General features: G+C 42.6%; 1 protein-coding gene across 5 annotated transcripts in view; it reads right to left on the bottom strand.

The window, feature by feature from the left end:
- pclob (piccolo presynaptic cytomatrix protein b) overlaps positions 1 to 17,889 on the bottom strand; it is a 57,545-nt gene that overhangs the window by 14,620 nt on the left and 25,036 nt on the right. For 3 of the 5 annotated variants that reach the window (XM_018663807.2, XM_018663812.2, XM_018663808.2), the window contains exons 13-22: positions 10,571 to 17,486; positions 8,506 to 10,073; positions 8,029 to 8,294; positions 6,855 to 7,683; positions 5,366 to 6,416; positions 3,132 to 3,200; positions 2,764 to 2,790; positions 1,045 to 1,133; positions 858 to 933; positions 622 to 747 (exon numbers count right to left, since the gene is read on the bottom strand). In XM_018663807.2, coding sequence (XP_018519323.1) covers positions 622 to 747; positions 858 to 933; positions 1,045 to 1,133; positions 2,764 to 2,790; positions 3,132 to 3,200; positions 5,366 to 6,416; positions 6,855 to 7,683; positions 8,029 to 8,294; positions 8,506 to 10,073; positions 10,571 to 17,486 — 11,017 coding nt within the window. The remainder of the gene's footprint in view (positions 1 to 621; positions 748 to 857; positions 934 to 1,044; positions 1,134 to 2,763; positions 2,791 to 3,131; positions 3,201 to 5,365; positions 6,417 to 6,854; positions 7,684 to 8,028; positions 8,295 to 8,505; positions 10,074 to 10,570; positions 17,487 to 17,889) is intronic. The other 2 variants (XM_018663814.2, XM_051073421.1) reach the window with 1 other exon arrangement.

Below are 17,889 nucleotides of genomic sequence, written 5' to 3'. Positions count from 1 at the left end.
GAAAACTCTCAAGATAGGAGTGACTTGAAAATCAGATTTGAATCTGGATTTTTGAAGGGTTGTAAAGCTAATTATTGTCTGTGTGTGATTGTGTATGCCTGCTTTTCTGTGTTTGTGTGCCTATAATGATGCTAAATATAGCCTAATGACTAACACAGCCCAGTGCTGCGGAGGGTGAGTTGACAGGCTTTTTCTGTGTTTGGATGTGATGTCTCAGGGAATGAGACATGACAGACCACAACACAGAAGGCTACAGCAGCCTCTCACATCTCCATCTGGAATTCACTGATTCAGGCAGGGATTTTTATGGAGGGCCAACACTTCCCTAAAATGAATAAAGACTTACATTGACACCATTAATCTCTCAGGCCTCAGAAATAATCTTTCTTGCCATGTACAGTATCATAATTTGAAAGAATGCACATCCTATACCTTCTGAACAGTATATGTAGTCTTGTGGATGGAAATATGTTGCATTTTTTACTATTCCAAACAATGTATTTTTTTTTTAAATATAATAATAATATAATAATAATACTAAAAATAAAAAAAAAATCCAGAAGCCCACAGGGGCAGTAAACACTGATTTATATCACCTCCTTTTTTTTATTCTCCTCTTACCCTCTACAACTTTTCCTGTTTGTTCTGCCACACCACCAGGGATAACCTTGGCAATGTAGGCTCCAATCTCTCCTCTGCTCCCCGGAATATCCTTCCCACCTACTACACGGATCCCAAGTCCATTCCCTGAGAGAAAAATAAACATACCGAATCCTGATTAGCAAAACAACGCTAGAAAATTATTGTGTGCATAATCCTTGTATGGTATGTCTGTGTGCTCTCTGTTTGCTTTATACCTGACACACTGGTGTCCTTCAGGTCTCTCTTAAGCTTGATGCGGGTGTGAGGGAAGGCATAAGGGACCAGTTTCATCTGAGAGAAATTTTTGAGAATTTTCAGCATGAAGAAAATAAGTTACGTACTGAAAATGTCAGTAAGGAAACAGCATAGTATGACATTAGATGCTGTCAGTTTGAATCTCACCTGTCTCCTGTCTGACATGTTTCCACTCTGTGGATGCCCTTCTCTTGGCTTATCAAACCAATCAGTGTCCTCTCTCCTCAGGTGGTAGGCTAGGAAGGAAGAGGTAGTGGTTAAAAGCCATGTACATACAATCTCACACCTTTTATACTGAGAGCTTGATAAGTCTCTGCTTTAAACATGGTAATGACTGCTTGTGACACAAAGTTTGTCACGCATCCATCCCCGCTTGCTCAAATGCAGGAAGATCTCTGATCTGTCCTGACTGGATAGGTGAAAGCAAAGAAGAATAAACTCTGCTCCACTATCCATACCGTCTGTGAGATCAAATGATTGCTGCAAATGCTGAATGAAGGATGAATAAATTTCAAGAGCATTTTAAGGTTGGCATGCTTTTACTATCATGCACTGCTCCCCCTCTGAGTGTGAGGGCTCTTTTTTGGTCCACATTTTCATAGCTGCTATATCTGAAACGTTGTTGTTGAAAGAAGCCATAGGAAATTATGTATTATGAAATTTAATATTTTTGGTCAAAATGCTATGGATTGGAGTTGTCCCATTGAGTGTTTTTACTCCAGTGATAATAATAATCATAGTAAACATTATGTAAATAGCCTTTTTCCAAACGTGTTTATACTGTATTTTCTCTTACTAGAATAATTTGAGGACAGAAATATCTACACAGTATCTAAAGTCTTTACCTTCCACTGTAGGATTAAAAACCATATAACTTTGAAGTGGTGCTATACTAAGTAAATGTATTTATGACGTTCTGTGAGTGCAGTGTGCTCTGAAACCTCCCAAAGCTCATCATACAGACATCTAATATCTTTTTAACAAAGATATTGGATGTCTTGTGCCACATTTTTCCATCACTAATGCCAAAGCTCAGAAAACTTTCATCTTTCAACTCAACCAAAAAATGATCTAAAACCATGGTAGTAAGTCAGGTTGGTGGGGAATGTTCTACATTAGAAATATGACTCATCACTTTGGCGTTTAATGCAATAGTCACTAAGGATAGAATGTGCACAGGTCTGCCAAATGTCTCTTTGCATTATCAGTGATCTAATTTCACCAAGAAGATGCACCAATAATGATGAAGAGAAATGGCCTTATGACCATTTATGCTGAAGGTAAATGTTGCCTGTTTGGATTAGAAGGCATTCATCATTTTGTGTCAGTATTAGAGTTTTCTAGAATCAGTAAACAGTGGCAGCATCAACCTTCAGAATTTGGGCAATATGCCTGAACATACTGGATATGCATTGAAAAGCATTTTAAACATGTTTCTGTAATAACACTGATGCATGATCACACACACACACACTAACACACACATATATATATATATATATAATTTTTTTTTTTTTTGCAAAAGTGCATGAACATGAATACTGGAAATGGGTCTGATATGCTGACAGAACCACTGATGTGCAGTCATTCCAGAATGATGTATAACGCAAATCAGTACAATATATGACACATAAAAGATATCTGGTGCCATTAAGATGGGGTTCATTCCAAAATGGGTCTGACATGTCAACTACTAGAGAACTGTTAAATGACATGTATTGTATACTATTGAGATGTGGGTCATTCCAGAATGAGTCTGGCATGTTTACAAAATCAACCAGAGAAGTGGATCATTCAGAACCATGATGTACGGCATGGAGGCATACAGTCTCTATGTAACTACATGGGAATCGAATGCTGTCTCACCTTCTATATTCCAGTTTGGGCCTCCAGCTGGGGTACAAAGTTATATATATATATATTTTTAGAAATGTGTCAACATATGTTCAGTAATCTAACAAACTACAGGAACTGTGCTATAACTAGATCTGTATTATGAGTATACAGTACTTCAGCACATGCACTGAAAGCAGTCAATGTAAGATGCATGCTAGAAATTACTGCAAGTCTGACATAAGTAGCCTGTCAGACTGTATACAAATTTAAGCAGAAGCATTATGAAAAACATATAGAAATACATTAAGGAAAAAAGCCACCATCAATTAATGTAAGACTGAGCCATAGTAATACCATGAGAGTAAGGGTTTTTTAACTAGTACCATAAGATACTCTACCGTGTCTGATACTTTCATGAAAGATTCTGGCATCATCTCTGTTCAAAGCCAGCATGGACTCACTTAGTGCTGTAATCAAGGCAGATGAACACTTTTACTTGGGGTCAGGACAAATATCACCTTATCATCAGGAATTAAACTATACTGATCCTAAATGGTCCACAAGTAAAGCTGAAGTTGCTAAAATAGTTTTTACTATATGCATTGTGATACTTGTCTGATAATCAGTGTGGATGACATGAAACTCTCTTAAACTTATTCTTAATCAGGCAAGTGTTTTCATGTTTTTTGTTTTGTTTTGTATTGGTGTTTTTTTTTTTTTAGTGTCTAAGTTAACTTGTTTCTACTAAATGAAAAACATGCTATATCTAATTGAATTTTGAGAATAATTAACTAACTTTTCATATAACATATTACTATCTACAGAAATTAATTTATCTAACCTAATGGAACACTACCAATCCCACTCTTACGAAGATGGAGATAATACATGTCAATATTGTCTGTCAATCACTAGGGGACATGGACATCTCACATAGCAATGAGACATCCACAGCAACAATCAACAAACAGATAACATTCACTTTATTAAGATGGAAATGGAAAACATGTATTGCACAACATGCAAGGATGCAAAATCAGATACAGATAGAAAATTAAAGATGTACAGAAACAAAGACATACAGTTAACATAACGCAAACGAGACACAATAATATGATGCTAAATGTAATTTTAACATTATACATAACTGCGCAACAGTCCTTGAAAGTTGTATTGCTCTAGGGATTGATATGTAAAAAAAATTTGGTAGGTGGGTCACTGACTTGCCAGGAGTCAGAAATGACCACACAAAGTGAATGCCTTGACTATACCTGCAGAACACTTAAGTACATCCAGACACCATGATTCAGCAGTATTCCTTTAAACTTACTGCTGCTAGTTGCTCTCCAAAATAGCTGAAAGGGTGCCTTAGAAAAGTAAATATGTACATCTTTCTGAGGCATTGACCTAGTTCTCACAAAGACACTATTTTCCTCAGCAGATTGGAGGGGGAGGGCTGGTAAAAAGACAGAGAGAATCCCTAGACACTCGTTGTCATACCTTCATGTAAAAGTCTGCTACCACAGGTTTCTGAAGCAAAGACAGCTTCCAGATGGTCTATACAGCATCTCAAACATTCTCAGTGGCATTCACTAAGCATTTTGAAGCATGTTTATTTTATTTATATGTAGGTCTTGTTTAAGTTCATGTGATTTATGTTTATGAGGCACTTTGCATATGAGAAGATGATTAAATATTATTATTATATAGTTCTATTTTGACATTGCTTTGTTATTTAACAATGACTTATACATTACACATTTTAGGGCTTTTTCATAACACAATGCTTACTAAAAATACATCTATTTATCCATAGATATTATTATTATATAGTTCTATTTTAACATTGCTTTGTTATTTAACAATGACTTATACATTACACATTTTAGGGCTTTTTCATAACACAGTTCTTACTAAAAATACAAATACATCTATTTATCCATATATATATATATGTGTGTGTGTGTGTGTGTGTGTGTGTGTGTGTGTGTGTGTGTGTGTGTGTGTGTGTGTATTAAAAAAAACTGCCATTCTAACCCCGCCAGTAGGTTTCTGAAAAACCACTTGACTGAATTCTAAGTATGTCCAGTGTATTAGATACTGTGTTTAGGGTGACTGTAAAATATGTAATGCTTGGATTTTCAGTAAGCTTTGGACTTGGACTCTCACTAAGAATAAGGCAGCTGTAATGTGGACATGTATGAATAAATTCAAGCCCATAGATTTTGTGCATGGCAATTCTGTTACCGCTGACTTTTAAGATTAAGGATGATCATATAAATTTGAAGGAATAAAAGGAATAAGGAGTATTGCAAAATAAAAGGACAAAGCATGCTGATGAAATCACAGAACATGGATAGAACTCATAATGACATACATAAACTCAGGCCAAGAGTATTATGTATCGGCAAATAAAATATTTAAAAGAAAGGAAATAGCATGCAAACATCTAATGTGACATTTACTGTGACAGAGGGAAATATAGTAAAGAACAACCAACAATTATATGGAACACTGATGATTGAGAAAGAACCAGTTAATGCACAAAGTCAGTAATACCACTCAGCATTAGCATGCATGACAAGCAGGTCCACACAGTCGAGTTGCTGCAACAGTCTGAGGCTCCATTTACCTTCGCTGTCAGACATGGCACCTTGCAAGTCATCCATGATGAATGCAATGTCTCGATCATAGCCACGCGTCCGAGATTCCTCCCTCATATGTTGCTGTACCTCTGGCAGAGAATGGCTAGACCCAAATTGGTCCCTGGAGTCAGCAGAAATGGGAGGGAGAGGTCCAGCTGAGGCTCTAGCCATGCCCATAGGCTGCCCCACTGGGCTCAGAGGGCTCTCTTCCTCAGAGTTCTGAGCCACAATGGGGATACGGCCCCGGCTTTGGCTGATAGGTAAACTAGTGGGTTTTGCTCTGGCCACCCCAGGGGCAAATGCTGCATCCAGGACCTCTCCCTCTGTTTTAAGTCTGAGTGAGGAGCTGGATAGGTCCCGTTTGATAGATAGATCCAAGCCATAGACAGAAGAGGGGCGGGAGGAGGGGCGTGATGAAGGTCGGGAACGAGTACCACTTGGGTAGGTGCCATCATCCTGGGCAGTGGCCCTGACAGCGGATCCCAGTCCAAAGGACTGCCCAAGATTAAGAGAACCAGCTAGGTTGGCCCCCAGGGAGGATCCTAAATATTTTTGCTGCTCAGACAAGTTCTTTCTTAGCCCAAACGTAATCTCATCCTGAAGTAACCTAGCCCTAGCAGCTAGATTGGTTACAGAAGAGGCCCCAGAACCCATGTAGCTGCCGAAGTCAGGCTCCAGGTCCCTACTCTCCTGAATTGGAGAAAATTTAGTGATGGCCTTAGGGTCTATTAGGGCCTTTTTGTTCTTCATCTGTTTCTGGTAAAGCACAGCTGCTGGGAGTTGCTTTGCAGCCTGTTTTTCAAGGGTGAGCCTGCCAATGCTATACTTCTCCCCTTTAGGAAAGTGGCGAAAGCTGCTGTCACTGGGGAGATACTGGGGTAGTCCCAGACCTGTTAAGTGTTCTAGCCCCTCAGTTCCTCGTCTGAACTCCTGCTTGATTTGCTGCTTCAGTAGTTTCAGCTCATAAGGCTCCTCCATAGTGTCATCTTCTCCTTTACCATAACCTTGAAGCCGAGATGAGCCTAAAAAATCTGCCACCTAAAAGGGAAAAATAATATGCCACACTTTTAGTGTGTCCTCAACAGTAGTGTAAATTAAAATCACACATTAACAAGTGCCTTTTAAGTGTGTTACATATACCCCCAAGTAAGTATTAAAGATATACATACATACAGATGTGACCTGATTGATCCATTGTGTTAGCATTTGTTTATCTCTGTTTTTCAGTGAGAAGTTTAGTATGAGACCAAGAGCTAAAGCTTTGTTACCATCCATTTTGCTATGTCCCAAACTATAAAATGCATCATATGAATAACAAAAGCACTATAGAAATATTCTTTCTACAATTCTAAATTTTTTTCGTTCAATGACAGATTAGTGGGACTGCACCCTATAAAGCAAATATAAAATATGCATATATACAGAAGGTGATGATTTAGGTAGAAATAGAGGTTAATGTAGCAGTACAGTATTTACCTCTGCTGTGCGCCTGACTTCTGCTGCCCTGAGTAGTCTGTCTGCCTTGGACAACTCCTTATCAGGCAGGTTGAATCCAGAACTTAAGCCTGTGTTGCTCAGCCCTGTTGATGCCTTGGTGAGCTCCCCTATGTCCTCTATCAGCACATAGTTCCTGGCATTATGATGGTCAATATCAGCATAAAATGAATCAGCAGAAATACTAGACATGGGACTAGAGGCCATGCTCCTCTCCTCTAGCCCTAGCCTCAAGTCCAAGTTGCCATACTTGCCCCCTAGGTGAGCCACTCCATAGCCACTTTCTGTGGAGGTTGGTACAATGAGCAGAGGCTGGTTGCGTATCACTTCATAGTTGGTAGTGATCTTAGGCTCTAAATCAGACAGAGTGGTTTGTCGCTGTTTTCCCTGCTGCAAGAGCAAAGCATGCTGGTAGCTACTAGGCTGAGCCTGGGCATGGGAGAGGGACAGAGTTGGGTAAGGAGACACCTGTTGGTGGTAAAGGGACTGCTGCTGATATAGGTTCTGTTGTGTATAATGGCTGGTGGTTTGAGTCTGTGGAACATACTGCGCATAGTGAGAGTATGGACTAGTTAATGTGTTGTACTGGGAATCAGCCTCTGTCTGTGGGGGGATGAATTGGTCGAACTCTGATTGAGGAGCTGTCCGTGGTCTCTCCAGGCCATCACCCCTAGCCTCTCTGATGTTGCTAACTTCACTGTCTGACATGTAATCTCTTTCCTCAGCCACCCCTTGGAGGTAGGCTCTCTCTCTCTTCTCTCTTTCCTTGAGCAAGGCCTCTTTCCGCCGGTTGATACCCATCTCCAGGTACCTGCAGAGATAGGTTAAAAAGATACATATTGTTTTATAATTTAAGCACTAACAATCCTATTAACATTACAACCAAAAAGGCAAATAATGTTCCGGGTTTTCTCACACATTAGTACCTTTTACTATGTGTGAGTGTGGAGAGGTCTCACTGAGTGATGTCAAGGCAGCCTTTTAGCCCATAAGCTATCAAGGTAAGAGGGGAATCATGCAGATGAATTAGGAATAATGATTGCATGAGAGGGATGAATGCAGTTATTATTTGTTAATGAATTAATGTCACAGGGACTGTACAAAAGTGTAAGCCTATATCCTTAAGTGTGTTAATGTTAAATCTGTAGCATCTCACCGTAGCTTGGCATCAATCTCTTTTTCCTCTTCATCTAGCTCAGCCTGTTTCTTGCGAAGTTTTGAAGACTCTCTCTCCACCAGATCAAGCTCCTTGTCAATGTCTTGCAGGATTTTTGCTCGAGCCATTGTTGTACTGCGGGCAAGTCGGCGACGAGCAGAGTTGGTGCTATAGCCTGACCGTCCTGTCAGAGAGTCATCCTCAGGTGGGGGGTCTGGTAGTGTCCGCTTTACTTTCTTACCTGTACCAGAGGGAGAGCCTCGGCCCTAGAACATAAAAACAAATCATAAATCTGTCAATAACTGAATGATAAACACTTCAGAATGTGTTTAAATTGCAAATCGCTGCATAGTTCACTATCATTTTTTAAATTTTAAAGCATTTTCATCATTCTGAAACAATCAGCACGTTAATTATCATTATCAATAATGATAAGACAGCTCTCATTTTTTTCATTTATTTTCTGCCATTACTTACAGAATAGCTATCTGCATAGTATCCACTCATCCTGTCTTCTGTGGTAGGACTAAGGGATTTTGGATCAGATAGAGACTTCTGACCAGCCTTTAATATCCGTGGGCCAGAAGAAAATCTGGTTGGGTCAGCAGTCAGCATTCTCTGCCCTCCAAGTGACTTTTCTGGGGACATGGGGGAGACTGGAGTATAGAAGACTTTAGACTTAGAGGGGACATCTGCTGTTAGGTGTGTGCTGTAGCCCACCTCAATAGGTGTGTGCCTTCTATCTGAATCTGTCTGACAGCTCAGACTGCCACCTCTCTGAGAGTTCTCCGGAGCTGAGATATGCTTGATAATTTCCACTTTAGTGTCCATCTGGACATTGGGTCGTTTGATAGTTCCAGAGTGGTCAGTCTGGACAGATATCTCTGCCACTGTCTGAATAGCAATACTAGAGACCTTGGAGCCATGTTTCCCATCACTGCTATGTTTTCGAGAGCGTCGTCGGGCTTTTGTTGGAGCATCCCATTCATCTTGGTCCTCATCGTCAGTCTGAGCTGAGCTATCAACATTTCTCTTATTCTTCTTTCTCCTTCCTACATGCTGCTTCTCTGCTGAGTCTTCATCATCTGTCTGCACTCCACTATCAATAATTTTTTTCCCTGTGTCCTGATCAGCTTGAAGTTTCTTTATTATACTAAGCTGGTCCTGACTTTCCTCTAACTGTGTCCCAACAGATGGAGTCATAGACTCATCTTTGACAGGCCAGTACTGGCCGCTGTCTCCTACTCCAGCATACTTAGCATCTAGGAGGTTTCCTGTGGTACCAGTGTTACCATAGTGCTCATCTAGCTGGCGCTGGAGTTGGAGTTGGAGTTGTTGAATTTGCTGTAGCTGCTCTTTTTGTTGGGCATACGTCTCCTGCTGGGCCACCATGTGGGCATGGTGCTCTTCTTCTTGCTGCAGGAGAAGCTGCTGTTTCAGAGCCTGAAGCTCCTCGAGCTCCCTTTGGACCATAAGCTGTTCCTGTTCACGATAACGTTGGATCTCTTGCCTCTCCCACTCCAGCTCTTCAGCAAGACATAGCTGCTTAAGCTTCTCTAGCTCTAGAAACTCCCTCTCCATTTGATACTGGGCCATCTTAGTGTTGTCTAAGCCAGGGAATATTGGGGAAGAAGCCAAGGCATCCAGAGAGGCAGCAATTGCTTCCAGGGTGGTGTCTGAGTACATATCTGGATAGCCTGTTATGATGTCAGCCAAAGCTGTGGGAAGAAGCTCCTTAGGTATCCCTGTGTCATAAGGAATGATCTGTCCTGGGTCTGTAGTGGGAATGAAGCCATAAGGATGAGGCAATGACTGGTTCTGGACTGTTGATGTAGGTGTTAAGGTAGTGCTAAAGATGGAGCCTGGTTGAGTTGTAATTGCATAGGTGGATGGAACTGGGGCAGCAACAGAGGAGTAAACTATTCCATCTGAGGTTCTTAGAACACTATTTACACCAAACCCAGCAGCAGGGACCTGGGAGTATGGAGCAGTAGTCATCCCAGGGTAGACTCCAGTCGCTTTGCTAGTGTAGTCTAGAGCTTTACCTGCCATAACAAGTCCAGAGATATAGAATTTACTTTATCAAATACATTATAGTTTCAGAGACAAACATATTGTGCTGTATGTAAATTGAAGGTCATGCAGCTTCGATTTAAAAAGACTCCCATTGTGCATGCATATCTGCAGTCATTTTGGCTAGCAAGATGCAAAACCAAAATATTGAGGAAGCACACGCAGGCACACACATGCATCTGTATCAAGACAGAAAAACAAAACAAAAACAAGCAGATGTTAATATTTAATTTAAAAAAATATGCATAGTGAACACAAAACAAATTACACAAAGAAAAGCATGAATTTAAATGAAAAACAATCACAGTATCTTCAGTGAGCAAATTGAGCTGCAACTACATAAGTAAAAAGAGTTCTTTGCAGATAAAAGTTTCAACTCTATTACATCAATTAAATGCAAGCCCAATAAGAAAACATAGAGCACGCCAGTAAAAAGCCTGCAAACATGCAGAGATATACCCATACTCACCAGCAGAAAGTTTGGCAGCAGTGAGGTCTATAGCACCATCTGAAGATCCACTGAGATAGTCATAGTCATTCTTGGGATCATAGGAGAAAATTCCTGCCTCTGTGAGGTTGGACTCAGACATTGATGCTTTTATACCATTCATGCCTTTGATACCATAAATTCCAGCATTATCATATTGGTAGTGGTCATCTCTATAGCCAAAACGGTTGTCAGGCTGGGTTGTAACTGGGGGCTGTGTTCTGCAGCTTCCTGTAAATGGTAGCTTGTAAATGACATCACAGCATACACTCCTCCTACCAGCTGTAAGGTCAACTGGAGTCCCATTATCCTCTACAACAGTGGTCACAACTCCTGGGCTTGTGCCAGACAAAGCTACCATAGCTCTCACTGGTCTGTAGTTTGACAAATCCATGGCCCCTGTGGCTTCTAGAGAAAGGACAGGACCTCCATTACTGATAGCTACTGGGGCTGAAGTCATTGGCTGTTTGACTCCTGCGGAGACAAGCGCTCCAAAGGAAAGATTAATGGGTGACTCCTGAGCTGTGGATGCTGCAGCACTGACAAGGGGCTGAGAGTTCACAGGTCTGTATACAATCTGTGCCAGCGGTTCAAATGGTTTGCATGTGGTCAGAGGAAGAGGTAATGATGTAACAGGGCCCTGCAAATCAAGTGGTTTCTCTGCTGGAGCCTTGTTATATGCTGCAATGGTGGCTGTGCATGTGACTATTGTGATGCTGTCAGTGACAACTGACAGTGTGGTTGCAGGGGTGACCTCTGCACTAAGATTTACAATCTCAGGCTGCACTGCTGTGATTTGACGTCCACTAGAGTCGCTTGAAAAAGACTGTCGACATGACTCAGGTGGTGTCAGGTCCATGCCTTGTTCAGTCATCCTCACGCCAACCTTCATAGTACGTAAATCAATAACATCACCAGGATATATTATCTTTCCATTCTGTTTTGGCAAAGGTTGGACTTTAGCTACGTCCGGCTGTATAGTGATTGCTACACTGGGTGGAGGGACCTGTGGAAGTCTTTCATGGACAACGGAAACAGTGGTCCTCTGTACCTCAGTGGTAACCACTTGAGTGACCAGGCTGGGCAGTCTTTCAGGGGGTTGAGCTGAGGTGGAAATTGAAGAAGAATACATGTGACTCATACTAGAGACCACTTTTTCTGGGCCCCGAATCTCTTGGCTCTCAATAGACTCTTTCTGAATTTTAGTGATTGTGACTGGAGCCACAGACACACCCTGTGGAATGTCCTGTGCAGTGGGCACTGAGGTTCTCCTAGTGTATGCCTCAGTGGTGATTATTTCAAGAGGCTGATCATATTCTGATGAATAAGTTAATGTCTGGGGTTGTTGTTCTGATGAAGGAATAGATCCTTTTCTGTAGGGGACCTGAACACCATAACCATCAATAGGAAGATCTTTTTCAGCTGGCAAGTTTACTATCTGTGCCAATGGTACTTGTTGCTGCATGGTTATGGACTCTCTCCGGGTAGCAGCAAAGGCCTCAGTTGTAACAACCTGTGTGGGCATTTCATACTCTATGGGATAGGTAAATATCTCTTTTGTTGTGAATGCTGGCTGTACTATGGACGATATGGATGTCCGCCTTCTACTCGTGGTCTCCTCAGTTGTAATCACTCCAACTGGTATCCCAGCCACTCCTTGAGGCTGTGTCGCTGTTGATGGTATTGTCATTCTGCTTAAATCAACATTCGTTGTCATAATCTCTGTGGGTGTCTCACGTTCAGGCTGCAATGCTATGAACTCCGGTGGTGGTGTTGAATGTGAAATGACTGAAGGTGTAATTGCCCCATAGACCTGTGGTATATAAGTAACAGGAGGTACTTTTGGCTGCACTGCCATTTGTTGGACTTCCATTACAAGAGGTGATTGTTTTACTTCAGCAATTGTAGGAGTTATCATCTTATCAGTTGTAATTAGTGGCACTAACTTAGCTACTTCGGGTATTGGGCTAACTTCAGCTGCTACAGGTAGAGCATGTTGCACTGGAGATGTTGTTGGTATTCTAAGAGCAGCGTCAGTTGTAATAACTTCAGTAGGTAATTCAAACTTTGTAGCGAGGGTTACCACTTCAGTTACAAGATGTGGTTGCTGTGTAGATAGCTGCTCTATCACTGTAGGCAGAGCTTCAAGAGGCTGAACAGTTTGTGGTACTGATGTGAGTTCAGCAATGGTGTGAGTATCTGTTGGCAAATTTTGCTCTGTAGAGTGAGTCACTGCTTCAACTACTGTAAATTGCTCTTGAACAGGAATTTGCTGGCTCGCTCCTGGTATCAATGATCTTATCACTGCCTCAGTGACATCAGTAGGCATATACTGTTCTTTTTGTTGCATTTCTATTTGAGGTGCAACTTGTGGATAAAGAACAGTTGAGGGAACTGCAGCTGGTCTGTCTTGCAGAACTAGTGCATCTAATGGTACATGCTGCAGTGGTTCAACAACAATTTCTGTCAGTGGCTGCACAGGTACAGTTGGTATTGTGGCCTGAGGAACTAGTGCTTCAGTTGAAACCTCTGGTGGAGCTGTTATGACCTCCGTTGTTACAATTGGATGCTGAGCGGCAGATGGTATAGACTGTACTCTTGCTGTGGCTTGGACTGTTTGTGGCTGAATAAGAACCTTTGGCTCTGGGGGCATTGTGATGACCTCAGATATTGTTTTAGGTGATGACAGTGGCTGAGTAATTGGTTGTTGTTGCACATATGGTTTCTTAATTGGAAGAGGTACGCTATGTACCTGAATGGATGTGTCCTGACCTGATGACACTGTGGTGACATTAGCTACAGATGGTGGTGGTTGCACCACAGAAGGTACAGAGTCTCTCCTGGTTTGCACTTTAGCAGTCACTACCTCTGAAGGTGTGACTTGCTCTACTGCCACAGTTGGAGGTACGTGTATTGGAGGTGGATGTCTTACGGTGGGGACAGAGGCCCTCCTCACTGTAGCCTGTGCTGAGAATGCCTCAGTGGGTGTTTTCTGTTCTGAAGGTGTGGTCCGTACTCCTGACACTTTAGCAGATGGGATGGACCCTCGTCTTACAGGTGCCTGGACTGTTATCCCCTCTGTTGGTGAACCAGGCTCAGATGGAAGGGTTATCACGACATAGGTTTGCAAACATTTTGCATGTCTAGGAGACAAAGGTGACTTAGGAGATGTTGCACCCAACTTAGAGTCTACAGGACGTGTCAGGCTAAGTGACAGAGCATTTGGAGGTTCTTTGGTCCTGGGCAGTGTTGCAGCTTTAGGGGCCACAGGAGGAGGAGGCGGCTTGACACTCTCTCCTGGCTTATGGCTGAAAACCAGTCCAGCTGGAATTGTTATAGGCTTTGGTGGTATGGGTGGAGGAGGCTTTGCAGTTTGGCTAGGACCAGTTGTTGTAACAGAAACTTGTGGTTCTGATGCTGTAGCAGTCATTACTGTGGTGGTAACTGGTAGCTTTGCATAAACAGTTGGCTTGGGTAATGTAGTAGGAGGTGGTGAAGGTGTATCTGCTACAGGTATTTGTACTGTGTCTACAGCTTTTGTTCCTGCCATAGATTTAGGTGGAAGCGGTGGAGCTGAAGCCACCGGCACTGCTGACACCTTAGTGGATAGTGAAGCTGTATCTTCACTGGGTATATTTGAAGCAGGGTGTGTGTCTATTTGAGTACTCTGTGGCAGAGAAGCAGTGGACGCTATTGGGCCTATGCTAGTCATATCTTGTGGGGTTCGTCCAAGCAGAGATATGTTTTCCCCACTTGGCACTATGATGACTACATGCCCTTGTCTGGTTGGTGTAACTATATGAGGTACAGCCGCACTATCTGGTTGTAAGTCTTCCATTCTTGGTTGTATATCCACAACTACAGACTGCATTGATTGGCCAGGTGCAGGGGTTCCCATAGCTATAGTAGTAGTCATAATAGGGGTGACATGCTGAACCGTCCTTACAAGTGGAAATTCTGTGTTAGGCTCAGGCAATGACACTGAAGTAGATCGAGGAGGAGGTGGTGGTGGGACCTTCTTTTTGACTATAGTAGTTGATGCCAGAGCTGGTGCAGGCACCTGGCCTGTTTGAGCCAGGGCTGGGATTACCACTGGGCTCACTGATGGGACGGCTGGTTGTACAGGGACTGAGTGTACCACTTTGGCTTGGGCTTGAGCTGGGGTTGTTACAAGTGCTGACACTGGTAGTGGGGTTTGTGCAGAGATTGGCGATGTAGTTGAAACCAGGTCAGGCATCTGGACTATGACTGGCCCAGGGCATGAGGCCAGAGTGACAGAAGGAGAAACAACATCAGCTGAAGCTGGAGTGGAGACTGCAACAGGTGTAGCTGTAACTATGGCTGTAGGTTGGGCTGTGACAACAGCGGGTGCTGGACTTGGTGCTGAGACCTGAATAACAGCTGGAGATTCAATAGGCACCTGAGATGGAGATGAAACCAAGTCTGGCATTTGGACCACAACAGGCACAGTAGAAACCTCCACTAGGGCTTGAGTTGGGGATTCAGCTGTAGAAGGCTTAACTTGAACTACTGCAGTTGTTTGAGCTTTGGATGGATCAGAAACCACATCTGGTATTGTAACTATAACTGTGGTTGGAGAAGGACGAGATACTGAGCCCCCAATAGATGGTTCTACTGCAACTGTTGCAGACAATGGTGGTGAGACCTCTGGAGGTGTTTGGGTTACAAAAGAAGGTGGTGGTGTTGGTGTAGACAGTGGAGTTGAATCTGATGAAAGAGGTGTTTGAGCCTGGAATGAGGTTGAGGATGTAGCATTTGAAGCCAAACTGGAATCTGGAGTGGCTGGTGAAGTTGGAGGTGACATAGGTGATACAGGGGAAGGTGTAGTGGTGAGTTCTGGGGCTGATATTGGAGTTGGAATAGGTTTTGGCTCTGGAATTTCACAGACCACACAGATAGGCTCCATCTCAGCAGTTTCAGACAAAGGTGGGCTAATTGATGGATCTTCTTTAGTCTCAGAGTCATCACTCGGGGTAATGTCAGAGGAAATACCAACACCATACTCATCTGCAAGACTGTCATCCTCTTCCTCCCCAGATGAGCACTGGGTAATCTTGAGGTCTGGTATGGGGAATAAAGCTTTTCTGAGTGCAGGATCTTGAGGAACCATAGGCCTAACAAAACCTATAGATCCACTAGGAGTACTGGGAACAACAGTCACCTCAGGGCGCTTAGGGGGCTCAGAGGGCCGTGGTGGAGCTGGCCGTTTCTTTTTCTTTACTGTCACTTCGCTTAAAGTTTCAGTATCTATAAGAGGCATATCAGTTTGTCCAGTGAAGAATGTCTCATCTGTGGGTATGGTTACCACACAGGTCTCAGCAACCAAAGGAGGCTCAGTGACTGAAGCTTCTGGTGATGAAGATTCCATCGCAGTCTGGGCCTGCTGAAACTCTTGCTCTATCATCATCAGTTCTCTCTTTTTCTGCATCATCTCCTCATAAACCTCCTCCGGTGACCTGAGTTTTTTGAGAGATTCAGAGCTAGCAATCTGTTTAGGTTCTTCCTCTTGAGATTCACTCATCTTAATTTCAGGCTCCTCAACTAAGGATTCGTAAAGATAGTCCTCAATTGCCATTCCTCCGTAGAGTGGCTCAATATCAGGAGGACTCTCCCCCGGTATAGTTTTTGTCTTCTGAATAATTTCCTCATATGCTTCTTCAGCACTCTTCAATGCTTTTGTAACAGTATCTTTCTCTTTAAAAAGATCAGTAGGAGTGTATGGTATCACTGTTGGTGAAGGCTTACGTCCTCTCTGTACAGCTCGCCTACCCTCTGCTTCTGATTCTATACTGGCAGAGTACTCAGAGCCAGATGTTCTATTGGTTTCATCCATTACAGTGACCTGTCTCAGGTCCTCAGTGGAGGAAACCGCTTCAGATGGAGACAGTGGATGGGACCTAAGTTCATCTTTATCTTTCCTAGACTTCTCGTCATCCCTCATCTTCTCTTCCTCAGAGGAGTCCTCAATAGTTGGGAGAGGCTGAGTTGGCTGCCTGTGCTTACCTTTGCGATGCTGTTTGTCCCCACTGACTTTCCTGTGACTGGGGCTGCTATCACTGTCCTCCTCCAGAGATGAGGCTGATGTAGGTGAAGACCCTGGAGTAAAGCTAGATGCCTGAACACTAGATGATCCCTTTGACAGGGATTCTGTGATGCTCTCTACTTCTTCATCAGTACTTTGCCTCTGTCTCATGACTGGAATGGCTTTCTTGAAGGTAGTGCTGGGCATTGTTTCAGGAACATCTTGGGCAGTTGAAATGCCAGTTTTTGGGAGGGCTATTTTCCTAGCTGGACTGTCCTCATTATCTGTGCTACCTTTTCTAGACAGTGATATGGCTGTCACTGAAGCATTATCAAGCTCAGCCTCCTTGATAGCTTTCTCATTTGTCAAATCATTTTCTTTTTCATCTTCTGAAAGAGACATTTCTTCTTCATCACCCATACCCATTATCTGCTTGCGAATAAACTCTTCATCTTCAACAGAGGAGTCAGCGCTTTCAGTTTTGATGTCCTCACTGCTGGATGAAACATTTGTCACCTTAAGCCTCCTCCTCTGGACTTTAGGTGAGGGTGTGGGTGAAAGTGTGAGCTCACTTTCACTGCTCTCATTCATTGCTTGGAAACTTAAGCGCCTTCTCTCAGCTTTAACTTCCTCTTTTACTGGCATGGATGGTTCTGTATTTATATCATTTTTCCATGTATCGCTAACCACCTGCCCATCCTTTAATTCCTGTGATATAGGTAAAATCTGGGGTTGATCTTCATCATGCTCCTCTCCTTTGGATTTAGGCTTAGTAGCTGTCACAGGCAAAATCTGCCCAGTTGGTAGGGAAACCTTTCTTTCCTTCACCGGCTCTTTTTTGGTCTCATCTTGGTCCTAAAAAAAAAACAAAACAAAACATGGTAACAGTAAATTATTTTCTTGATAAAAGAGTCACACTTTCTGGGACAAACACTGAGCTACTGAATACAATTTTTTCCTGGTTTTTACTTGTAACTGTAGCATGTTATTTAGTATAATTCTGAAAATGGTGCAATGCACAAGCTAATCAGAATGCACTGAGCTAAGTGGTGTGATTGAAACTTCAGTGTTTTTGTGAGATATATCTTTCGACAAGTCATCAAAATTCTGTCACTAGTTGGTGTTAGTAATGGTGCAAATGAAGGACAAAGTGACTAACAAATGATGGGTGAGCAAATAATGAATGTGACATTAACAAAAATCTGCAGTGCAACGCTCTAAGAGTGTTAAAAGTCAACTTCAACTTCAGTCAACTTCA

The sequence above is a fragment of the Lates calcarifer genome, linkage group LG10, assembly GCF_001640805.2.
Source record: "Lates calcarifer isolate ASB-BC8 linkage group LG10, TLL_Latcal_v3, whole genome shotgun sequence".
Taxonomy (NCBI): Eukaryota; Metazoa; Chordata; class Actinopteri; family Centropomidae; genus Lates; species Lates calcarifer.
The sequence above is the reverse complement of the archived record's forward strand: the minus strand, read 5'-3'. Positions and strand labels throughout refer to the sequence as shown.